At 52.5% G+C, this 11,905-nt stretch overlaps 1 protein-coding gene across 1 annotated transcript; it reads left to right on the top strand.

Annotated features, from left to right (window-relative positions):
• The first annotated feature begins 2,110 nt into the window (after nt 1-2,110).
• Nucleotides 2,111-3,272, top strand: GSX1 (GS homeobox 1). Its single transcript, XM_032207841.1, has 2 exons — nt 2,111-2,498; nt 2,917-3,272. Exons 1-2 carry the CDS (start codon nt 2,111-2,113, stop codon nt 3,270-3,272), a joined length of 744 nt encoding a protein of 247 aa, XP_032063732.1.
• Nucleotides 3,273-11,905: the final 8,633 nt, after the last annotated feature.

Here is an 11,905-nt window from a genome sequence, read left to right as displayed (position 1 = left end):
AGACAGGGGAGGCTGGTTTAAAGTGCCAGGACTAAAGGTCTGTGCTAGTTTCGTAAAACGGCCTGAAGGATGCTTATTTTGCTGCAGTCTGGGTTATTTCAGCCCGCAGTTGCACAACAAACCATTTAAACATTTCAGCACAAAACCGATTCCATTGTTGGGCTGCACATTAAAAAGTGTTATTCGCTTTGAAGTTTTTGTCTAATGGCTCTAAACTGAAAGAAAATGTTTTCCTATTACTTAATTCAATCATAGCGAAGAGGCTTGGTAAAAAGCCCACGGATTTTGCCCAAAGTGTGACAGAGTTCTCTTTGTGTTTGCTTATCCTCTGCTGTCACACACTTTAATTCGCCTCTCTTTATCTGGCATTCAAAACTTTCTTCAATGACATTCAATAAGGTCCAGCGGCTGGAAAAAAAAACTGGTTATTTTTTGGGATATTCTTTCCCAGTAGCTTTGGGCTTGGTGTGCATTCAGGAGCCGTTAACCCTTTGCCTCCCCGCGGCTCGGAGCGCTGGGGTTCAGCCCCTGGGCAGCGGGAATCCCTCGGGCTGGGGAGGAACCGACCCCCCGGCGGCGCCTGGGGGAGAGCTGCCCCTTCCCGGGAGCAAGCTCCAGGGGAAAACCCTTTAAATCACGAGCTCCTTAAAAATAACCTCCCCAAAAAAATAAAAAATAAAAAAATCCCAAACCATTAACGCTTGAAAGGGGGAGACACTCGGAGAGCCTTACTAAATCACTGCAGGACTGAGTTTTTACCAGCATTCGTTTTTCACCGTTCCGGGCTTTTATTCGGGCACATCCGTACGTTTTCAGGCTCGGGCATCAAGAGCATCTCGACAGAACTCGCATAGATTTCAGCGAGAGATGAGATTGCAAGCAAGGGCAGCCCCTGGACGAGCCAGGGACACGGGATGACATTGTTTCCCAGTTTTTCTCTTCGTTGGAAGATGTGCACTGGGGTTAGAGGCGGGCAGGTTCCCGCAAGGGACAAATCTCCTCGAATTTTGTTTGTCGGGCGGCGGGTGATTTTTTTTTTTTATTATTTTTATTTTTTTTTCTTTTCCTATATATTAAAGGGGGAGAAGGGGAAGAAAATACACCCCGAGGAGTTCTTTCCTCCTCCCTGTTGCCATTCCTTCCTCACCTACCGGAGCGGCGCGCTGCGGGGAGCCAAACGCCGAGCCCTGCGCGCTTTTGCGCCCTACCTCGGACAGTCGCTTTAGGGCCACGCCGCTAAGTTTACCGGTCCCCTGCGCTCAGGACCGGGGAAAAACCTTTTCTTTTCGTGCTGCCTCGCCTTGTAGGGAGGAAATAAGCCCGGCGTTTCCCCTCCGCTGCCGGCGGCTCCCGGTGCCGGGGCTCGGAGGCGCTCCGGACGCATCCCGGGGAGATGCCGGGGGCTGCGGGGAGGATCAGGAGGATGGACGGGGGGCTCTGGGTGGGGGGCTCCTTGCACCCCAAAACCCACGCTGCTTGTGGCCGTTCTCCGTGCCCAAGCACCCACGCAGGGAGCGGCGGCTGTCACCTCGAGGGGACCGGGAGTGAGGCTGCGGGTCCCGGTCCGGGGCTGGGAACAAAGCCGAGGGGTTGGGGATGGTGGAGGGCGGCGAAAAGGGGGGCGAAACGTCCCGGCGGCGAGAGGAGAGGGGGCAGACCTGGTGCCACAGGTGGGAAAGGCGCCGGGGGGCTGGCAGGGGAAGCGCGGCTGCAGCCGGCAAAAATAAACAAGGGGGAGCCGGGCCGAAAGCTGGGCTGAAAGCGAAGGAGAGCGATAAAGAGAAAGAAAAGAATATTAAATCGCGAGAGAATGAGAAAATAACCCCGCCAAAGGGAGAGGAGGGGAGAGGCCGCCTGCTACGGCGTGGGTGGGGTCGACAAGAATAGAGTACATTATGCAGTTCATTTAGTTAACAAGGGAAATAATGAGGGAGCGTGCGGCGTGAATGCCAAGAGAAGAGGCACAGAAAGCCTATTGAGCGCCCCGGCGCCGCCATCACATGGCGCGGGCGCTATTTAAGGCGGGCGGGCTCCGTTCAGCACCACTCGGGCTGGCCAGCGGCGCTGCGCGGCCGCTGCGCGGGACTTGCGCGGGCGCTGCGCGGGGGCCATGCCGCGCTCCTTCCTGGTGGACTCGCTGGTGCTGCGGGAGGCGGGCGAGAAGAAGGGCGAGGGCAGCCCCCCGCCGCCCCTCTTCCCCTACGCCGTGCACCCCTCGCACCCCCTGCCCGGGCTGCCGGCCGGAGCCTGCCACGCTCGCAAAGCCGGGCTGCTCTGCGTCTGCCCGCTCTGTGTCACCGCCTCCCAGCTGCACCCGCCGCCGCCCGCCATCCCCCTCCTCAAAGCCTCCTTCCCCCCTTTCGGCTCCCAGTACTGCCACTCGCCCCTGGGCCGCCAGCAGCACTCCGTCTCCGCCGTCAGCGTCGGGCACCCCCCGGCGCTCTACCAGGGCGCCTACCCGCTGCCAGACCCCCGGCAGTTCCACTGCATCTCCGTGGGTAAGGGGGGCACGCGTGGGGAGAGGGAGGGCGGGTGGGGAAAGTTGGCACGGGGGGGGAAAGGGGGCATGGATGGGGAAAAGGGGGTGTGCGTGGGAAAAGAGGGGCATGGGTGGGAAAAGGGGGCATGGGTGGAGAAAGGGGGTATGCATGGAAAAAGGGGGTGTGCGTGGGAAACGGGCACGCGTGGGAAAAGGGGGGACACGCGTGGGAAGAGGGGACACCCGTGGGAAAAGGGGGGCGCACCGCAAGCCTGCATGCTGGGGGCGGATGCTGACGGCACTCGGGGAGGGGGCTCCCGGCCCTGCGCCCCCCGTGGGCTCGAAGGGCGCTCCGGGGAAAAGTTGGGGACCCCCCGTGGGCTCAAACCGGGTGGGTCCCGGCGGGTCCTGACCGTGCTCTCGGCTCGGCTCCGCAGACAGCACGTCCAGCCAGCTGCCCAGCAGCAAGAGGATGCGCACCGCCTTCACCAGCACGCAGCTCCTGGAGCTGGAGAGGGAGTTCGCCTCCAACATGTACCTCTCCCGGCTGCGGCGAATCGAGATCGCCACCTACCTGAACCTCTCCGAGAAGCAGGTGAAGATCTGGTTCCAGAACCGCCGGGTCAAGCACAAGAAAGAAGGCAAAAGCAGCTCCCACCGGGGAGGGGGGCCCGGCCACAGCTGCAAATGCTCGTCCCTTTCCACCACCAAGTGCTCGGAAGACGACGAGGACTTGCGCATGTCTCCGTCCTCCTCGGGGAAGGACGACAGAGGCCTCGCCGTCACCCCCTAGCCCCCCTGGGCACCCCCCCAGCTCCCCAGGGACTGTGCCGAGAGCAGGAGGGGGAGTCCTGCCCGCTCCAGCGCCGACGTGCCGCCGGAGGATTTTGTACCGTTTTCTACGAGCCGAGTCGTTGACGAAGGACTTCCTCGCCTTTCTAAGCCCCCCCGGCTCACAAGGGCCATAAATAAACTGCTCCCTAGGACCCCCGGTGCCCCCCGGGAGCGCTGTCCCACTTGTGTCCCCGCAGCCCCCGCAGGCTCCTCGCAGCCCCCCGGGGACAGAGCCGGGAGCTCGGCGGGCGGGGAGAGCCGGGAGACGGTCGGGTTATTATCATAATGTTATTATTTCGTTTTGTTTATTTGTTTGGTCTTTTTTTTTTATTTTATTTTTTTTATTTTTTTTTTCCTCCCAAATCGTTCTCGGTTTTGTTTTCGGCTCCGCCGCTGCCGGGCGCGCAGCTGTGGTTGTACCGGTCCGTCCCCGTCCTCCCGGGAGATATTTATTTATTTATTTATGTGCAGAGAAACGATGATGATGGCGATGATAATAATGACGGTGATGACAATAAAAGGCTCGCTGGTGGTTTATTTCCCTTCCCCTCGTGTAGAAACCGACCGCTCGCTGCGGGTACCCGCGGCACCGTCGCTCCCCATCCCCGACGGACACCTCTCCGCCCTAGCCCGGCACCGGGACCCTCCAGCAGCCTCCCCTGGCAAGCCTGCGGCGGGGTCTCCTCCTTTCTCCGCGGAGAAAAGATATCCGGGGAGCGGGGGAGCCCCTGCCCGGTGCCCCGCAGGCTGGCGGGCGAGCCCCGGGGCTCTCCCCGCTGCCTCCCCGCAAAGCCCCAGCTCCGGGTCGGGCTGTGCTGGACACTTTTGCCTTCCCATCACGCTTCCCCATCCCATCCGCGGTCGATCTGGGGTGTCCGGGCGGCAGGAGTAGCCCCGTCGGGGCCGTGGCAGCCTTTGCCGTTGGGGGAGAGGAGCGCACGCTTTTACGCACGGCTTCGTGCTCCGGCCCGGCAGAGAAACCCGTGGGGGAAGCATCCTGAAAGCCCCCCCGCTGCCCTCACACAGCCCCCGAGCCCTGCTGTCACCCCGCGGTGACAAACAGCCCCGCCAGGACCCCCGGACCTCGACAGGACGGCGGGACCGGACACTCCGGGGGTCCCCGCATGGCGCAGGGATGGGGGAGACGCTGTGGTTGCGTGGAGGAAAGCTCTCGGTGCGGGGAAACCCGCAGAGAGGATCCACACAGCTCTGCGCACAGCCTGAGCTCGGTGTGGGGAGGTGTGGGGTTGGGGTCCCCGGGCATCCAGGCTGGAGAAAAGGGGCAGATTTACCGCAAGCAGAGCTCTGTCGTTGGCAAAAATGGTTCTGCCCAGATGGCCTCAAGTCCCTGCCATAAAATAGGTATTTCACACCCTGCCTCTGTGGTGCCCACAGCTCACAGAGCACTGGGGGCTTTCCTGTGCACCCCAGGAGGTGTGGGACATGGGGGACCCTGCAGACAAGGCACAAAGTAGTGCCTGCTTCATCCTCTGCTGGCTCGGCACTTCACCAGGCTGGCATGGGACGGCTGGGCAAGCTACTGTTTAGGATGCTGCATCCAGCATCATCTGGGCTCCTTTTCCCATGGTTGTTTTTGCATTAATCGGTGGGCGAGGGATGAAACAGCCCTGGGGGGTAGGGAGCAGAGAGAGCCCGACCTTGCTGCAGGAGTCAGCCAGCCTCACGCCGTGCTTGGCCCCGCGATGCCCCCTCTTTGCCCTCCCCGGTGGCCCAGCTCCAGCTCGGGGACCCTGCGGCTAATTGGCTCAGCAGGGCCCTGCAGCCTTTCCAGCCCTTGCCCCCCTTCCTGGCCGCATGTACCAGGCTTGTTTTGCGAAGGCGTTGCAAAACAGAGAGGCAAAAGCAGCCCAATGCGGGCTCACCGAGGGGCCTGGCATCCTCTTCAAGAGGGGACTGGCATCAGAGTCACCAGGAGCCCTTGGAGCCGTGTGTGTGTGTGTGTGTGTGTGTGTGTGTGCTCCTTGTGCCTCCTCTGGCATGGGGCTGAGCCAGCTGGCTGGCAGTGGGGTGGGAGGAACACCAGCGCCGTGCGCTTTAGAGCTGCTATTAAACTGCTATTGTGGCAGCTGTGTTGAAACTCAACGTCCTGCTCTGCCAGCACATTCCCACCGTCTCTTTGGTCCTTCGCAGCGCAAGCCCTGATGGAAAAAAGAAGAAAAAAAATGACTTGGTGGCACTGACCACCTGGCTTCATTCGCCATGAGACCTGGCCATGCAGGCACCTGTGGGACAAACACACGTGGTGCTGAGGCTGGAGCTCCCCATCTCTCAGCCAGGAGACTTTCTGGGTGCACTGCTGCAAGCTCACCAACATTTCTGTGCTGCAGGCACGGCGTGCACAGGTTGCGAGGCAGAGTGCACTGACACATTGTCCCCGGTACGGACAGCGTGTGCACACACGTGCCCGTGTCCTTTACGGACTGAGTTTGTCAGCCAGACAATTTAGGGCTAATCCTCAGCCCTAAAAGACACCTCATGTATGTAAAGTAGCAGAGAGAATTCCCCCGGATGGTATAATTTTGCCTGAGCAGCAGTGGAGCATCGCAATGGATGCCCCCAACAAGACAGTATTAATATTCTCCGATGCACGCCGGCCTCTGCCGCAGACCCTGTGTACCTTGCAAAGCCCACTGGGGCTCTCAGTGCACTCGACAGTCATTATGCCACATCCACATGCAGAGATAATCCCTCCTTAGTTGGGCATTTTTCTAATTTAGTGAGAAATCATTACGGCAAATGCTCAGAGTGTCATTTTCAAGGACTCTGGGGTTGGGCAAATTAAAGTCATTTTGCTGTGGGAAGAGCGTGGGCACCTCTGCTAAAGCGAATGTCATAACACACCAATTTGCAACTTTCTATCTCCAGCCATTTTGATGGTAGGTTTTTGAAAGTTACTTAAGCATTTTAGCATCTGAAAATGTCTAGCCTCTCCTGATTGCAACAGGAACCACATTTGCAAATCCACAAAATGAGTTTGAATACCTTCCAGCATTTACTCTTGCACTGTATTTATATCTAGAAGTTGAATTATTTCTTCCTCAGCAAGCAGAAAGGAAATTCTCTGCATGCTTTGAGGCTTTCAGGATTGAGTTCCAGAGCACAAGTGGGTTATCCTGACAGGGGAAGGAGGATTGAGGGTGACGGTTTTTGGGTTTCCCCTTTCCACCTGTTGGCATTGCTGAGCATCGGTGTCCCACACCCCATCCCATTGCACATGGTGCCACCCTCCCTTCACCGCTCCAGGCACAAAATGTGTAAGGAAGAAATGCTGAGAAAAAAACAAAGGTCTGGAAATAAGAACCTTCCCAACACTAGGTATCTAGGTATTTACACTTGTCATAACATTAGTTTGCATTATTTGGCTTTTAAGCTTCTGTGATTTTCATATTTATCCCTACACCTCACTTCCTTACGTACAAGGGTTACATCAGATTGATTTATAATTGAAAGCATGTATTGGTATTTTAAGGGTTATTGTTCTTAACTACAAAACCAATACTATTAACCCAGGGATTGTCATAATTCAGTTTACCTGCAGCAAACATCTTCACGCAGTGCTCACACTGAGGTGGCCCCATGGACCTGGAACGGCAATCACTGTGAGCAGATTGTTTGAAACAGTTTCTTCTACTTTGCTTACCTGGATTTTATTTTACCAAGGGATTTACTGGGGTAACAAGGCATCATTTTTCATCCTTATGCCCCTGACACAGGCTGTGAAATGTGGTTCAGTAATGACAACATTTTCAAGTCCGTGAATGTTATTACTTTAAAATACAGGTGGGTGTTAACTGAAGACCCTAAATAAAATGTCTCTGCATGATATTCCTAACGGTTTGGAGACACGTACAGCACCCGGAGCGATCTGTCAGTTACATTAATTTTGCAAGTGTTTTTGCTGTGAGCACAAAGTACTCATTTATCGGGATGTGATTATGCAGGATCAGGAGATCTCCTAGGATACTGACACCGATGATGACAGCAAATGGCCGTGCCTGTTGCTTAATGCGGCTGTAGCTGGACGAGGAGACACCGATGCTGGCCCACCGACTGCTCCATACGTAGTCTATATGCTCTATATGCTACAGGATCCATATGCGCTCTAGGAGGCCCTGAATGTCCTAATTCATGCCAAAATAAACCTAAAAGTAGCAGCAATGATCATAAAAGGAAAAAAGCCTCCATTCTTAAGTTCGATCCCTTTCCTATTCTGCTCCAATTTCCATTTTCTCTGTTGACTTTTTCTATTGGGCTCGTTCCCAACAAGGCACACAGAAAGAGCAGACTTCCATCCTATATATATTATATTACATATATATTACCCAGTACCACACTGAAAAAAATCAGGATGGAAATAAAATATGTTTTGGGGCCAGTCCCTAGCACAGATGTGTGCCTATTGTCTTCCTCAGCCTCAGCTTTCAAATTATTAAAAATGTTTAATTACTGACAGACTGAAGACACATTGGTTTGGGCACCTAGCAGCTAGATGGGAAGCAGCTCCCATGCTCTCAGTGGGAGAATCTGGTCTGGGTTAGCCTCCAGCTGCTGCTCCAGAAAGGTCCCAGGTCCTTCTGGACAGTCTGGTGACCCCAACACATCTGAAAAAGCACCAGGCTCACGTCCAGGCACATAAAATTGGGTCTGGTGTGAGGGTTTCCACCTGCAGCATGAGGGAGAGAAGGCAGATACAACCAGTGAATATACATTAGGATGTAGCTTAATTATGAACGTGTTAAAATAGCCTGTGTCAAGAACTAACTGCCTCTACTGGGCTGATCCAGGCATGGGAAGGTTATAAAATTGTGCCATGTCTTGGATCACATTTAATTAATTAATTAATTAATTTTTTAAGAAAACCCTTTCCAGTCAATGCTGAGGTAAACGACAAGGAGTAGCACACACATCCACACAGACAGACATACAGGATGTGCTTACAGGCATTCGGGTGGTTTGCAGTGAACAAGGCAGGGCTGAGGAATTAAGCATGATTAAACCTACCCTTCTGCTGCCTTGTGACAGCTTTACGCCGTGCTCACAAAAGCCTGCTTTGCTCGGAGAGGGACACAGCACACAATCTGCTCCCTCGCCACAGAAGTATATTCAAGCTTGATGCTGCGTTGGTGTTTGCAGGTATATTTATCTGCTGGTAAAAAAAAAACAAAAAACAAAAAACAAAAAACAACACACAAAGGCTTATTAGGAATGCTACATATGCAAGTGAGAAGTTGTGTTTGCAGTGCAGAGCTTGAATAACCATATAAATAACCATGGGCAGCCTCCGAAGAGGCTGTGTTTCTCACTAGGTATGTATTTTACCCTCGGAGTTCACCCCTGGTTTCTGCTTGTTCAGCTTATCAGATAAAATGCTCGTGCAATGAGTTGGGCTTAGAACAACTGGGTTTAAATGGTGAACCACGTATTTTGTGTCTTTTATAACTCCATTAATAACTCTCCTGATTTTTTTTTGTTTGTACTGTGCTATCACAGCACCGTGCACTGGCCTTGTGTGTGTTTTATCTTGGCTGTAATTCTGCAGTTCACGGGTTTGTCTGCCTGGCTGCCAGTACTTCCCCACAGAAGTAGGGGATGGGCACTTTGCCCACAAGCTCTTCAGAGGTATTCCAGCTGTTGGTTATTTTGGGCATTGGTGCCAAACAACACTGGCTGCTGCCCTAGGTCCCGAGGCAGGAGCTACACCAAAATTATGTGCCTTAAAGTCTTCCTGCTACTTAGGGCTGAGAAATAACTCAGCTGTGACCAGTGCAGGGGGCTGCAGCATCATTTAATGGAGTAGACATGGAAATGTCAGTGTGCTGTGGTGTAAAGTTCTGTTCTTCCCAAAAAAACAGCTGATTTCCAAGTCAAAAAGAGTCTCAAGGTTCACAAAAGATATTTATTTTCCATGTCACCACTGCAAATCTGAAATGAAGATCCTGGACAGGGACTGCACCAGGTGAGGAAGGTGTCATGGGAAAACTGATGGGAAACGCCTGTCCTCAGCTCCTGGGGATCGAGATGCTTTGAGCACAAGCAGCCCACAGCCTGGTTGTGGTTTGGTGAATAAGCAGAGCTTCAGTCAGTGCAGGGGACCCACACTGATTTATACCATTTAATGCACCATCAAACCATAGAACCATCTAAGGGGGAAAAGACCTTCAAGATCATCAAGTCCAACCATCACTTACCGAGTCCCACCACAATACCATGTCCCTTGGTGCCACATCCACACATCTCTTGAATGCCTCCAGGGATGGGAATTCCACCACTTCCCTGGGCAGCCTGTTCTAATTCTTGACCACCCTCTACATGAAGAAATTCTTCCTGATGCCCAACCTAAACCTCACTTGGTGCAACTTGAGACTGTTTCCTCATGTCCTACCACTTGCCACTTGAAGGAAGAGACCCACACCTTTTTTTTTCTGCAACCAGATAGTTGTAGAGTGCTCAGGTGACTGTGGACAGTGTGACACAAGCCTCCACACTGGCTTCAATGCATGCAGTGACCTGGCACAGTCTTTCATGCACCCCTCAGACCCACCAGCTCCTTTCCAGCCAATGCTGCTGCTCCCCTTCACCATACTCATCCACCCTAGCTGCCAGCTCGCACAAACTGACTGACTCTCCATCATCACGACTCTCTCTTCTTCCAGTAAACCATCTTTTCTCCATGTTTTTTCTTTTTTTTATTTTTATTTCCTGTATTTCAGCCAATCACTGGTTTAAAGTTAAACACATGCTTATATACTCTGCCAGAACCAGCCCTAGAACTTCCTAGGTTGTTTTCTACCCTCTGTTCAGTAATTGCTTCCCTTCCCCCCCCAAAACATATGATTATCCAGCTCTTACATTTATGTTCACACCCAGTTTAGGGTACATTTCATATGAAACGTTACTGAAAGTGAAAGTTTCGTCTCCTTTCTTTTTCTCTCATTATGCATATTTGTAAAGAAACCTTTCAGTGTGTTCGCAGGGTTAGGGTACAGGAGAGCGACACAAAGCCTTCTGGAAATTGCTCTGCAAATGACATGCCAAGGAGGTTTAGACTGTAAACTTTCTTCTGAAACAGCAAACAAGCTGACTGTCATGGTGTCACGGTCACTAGAACTGGAGCCACTTGGTACGGATGAGGTCCCGACCTATGCTCTTATTGGGATGGCTGAAGTGCAATCAGTGATCTACAGAGATGATATTTGCGGTTTGATGAAGCTTGTGTTTGTCAACAAGACCTTAACCCAACGGTGAACTGCTACCATCTCTCTCACAAGAACATAAAAGTGTGCAAGTTGGAAAAGTCAATCAGGTTTTATTGTGAGCAGCATCTCTAGTAGGACCAAGACTGGTGGTCAGTTGCCTGAATCACCCCCTTAATATAAGATTTCTTGCACAGTAGACCTGTAACTCTTCTTGGTTTTGACCCAGCCATTCGTTCTCGTGTAGCAGCACAGCTCTTTCATGGAATAGGAGAATCATGCTGATGGCTAGGAGATTACTGGCTCTTTTTCCTAACTTTGTAGCTCAGGTCTGCATTGTTCCAGGCTGTGACGAGCCACATCATTCACTGATGTAAATGCACTCCTGAAAATTGCTCATCCAGGTTGAACCAACACAGTCTGGGCACCTCCAAACCTCAACTTCTCCCCCTCAAAATGAGAGATCCTTTCACAAACCAAACGGTGTTGTTGTGCTGCACAAAATAAATTTGCTAGGGTTTCCTAGGTGGCTGTGGAACATAAGTTTGAGTTAAGAAGCTCTCCTTATACCAAGCACCCAAAACCCTTCTATTTTTGAGGATCACATACCTATGATGAATGCCAGCTGATCTCAGCATTAACTTGGCAGAGGAATTTGTCCTTTTTACATCATAACACTGCAGATCTGGGCTGTAAGGAGGATTGCAGAGCTGGTACAGGCCATAGGGACTGACAGACCTGGTGCATGCAGCATTTCTCCCAGCCTCCAGCCCATTTGCAGCTTAGGAAACTCACGAGGTTTTCTGTGGAACCTCAATGGAAATGTCATCATCCACGCTGTGTCCTGAATACTGGAGCCTGTGTAATCCTCCAGCACCCGTCAGCACCCACAGACTTTGCAGTTGCTGTGGCTTCAGCAGAAACTCACTGGGTCAATAGGAGGGTGGGAGTCCTTCCATCCGCTGTAGGACACACCTTCCGCTCAAAACAAAATAACACAGTGTACATGGGCTAACTAAATGTTTCTTGTGATGTAGGGTTTCTTTTAACCCTTGGGAAATGCTGTTATGGTTCCTAGCCGACTCAAAGAAGGGAGAGGCAGCTAGGCTGGAAAACGCCACTGAGCAGCCCATAAAGTCATGACTTGTGTGTCCTTTAAAGGTCCAGAGTCAGACCTGACTCTTACCATAGTTTTTCAGGCCCTCAGGATGGTGGTGGTGAGTGGTTGGTAAGGCAAAATGTCTGAAATCAGCTGGGCAGCATCAGTCTTGACTTAAAACTTCTCACGGGAAAATGGAATGGCAAGGAGCCAAGCCCATAACTGCTAGCTAAAATACGAGAGTGTTTCCTGTACTGATTGCATGTCAAGGAGGTGTTC

This window comes from Aythya fuligula, chromosome 1, assembly GCF_009819795.1.
Source record: "Aythya fuligula isolate bAytFul2 chromosome 1, bAytFul2.pri, whole genome shotgun sequence".
In the NCBI taxonomy this organism is placed as follows: domain Eukaryota; kingdom Metazoa; phylum Chordata; class Aves; order Anseriformes; family Anatidae; genus Aythya; species Aythya fuligula.
Note: the sequence above shows the minus strand (reverse complement) of the source record. Positions and strands in the feature narration are given on the sequence as shown.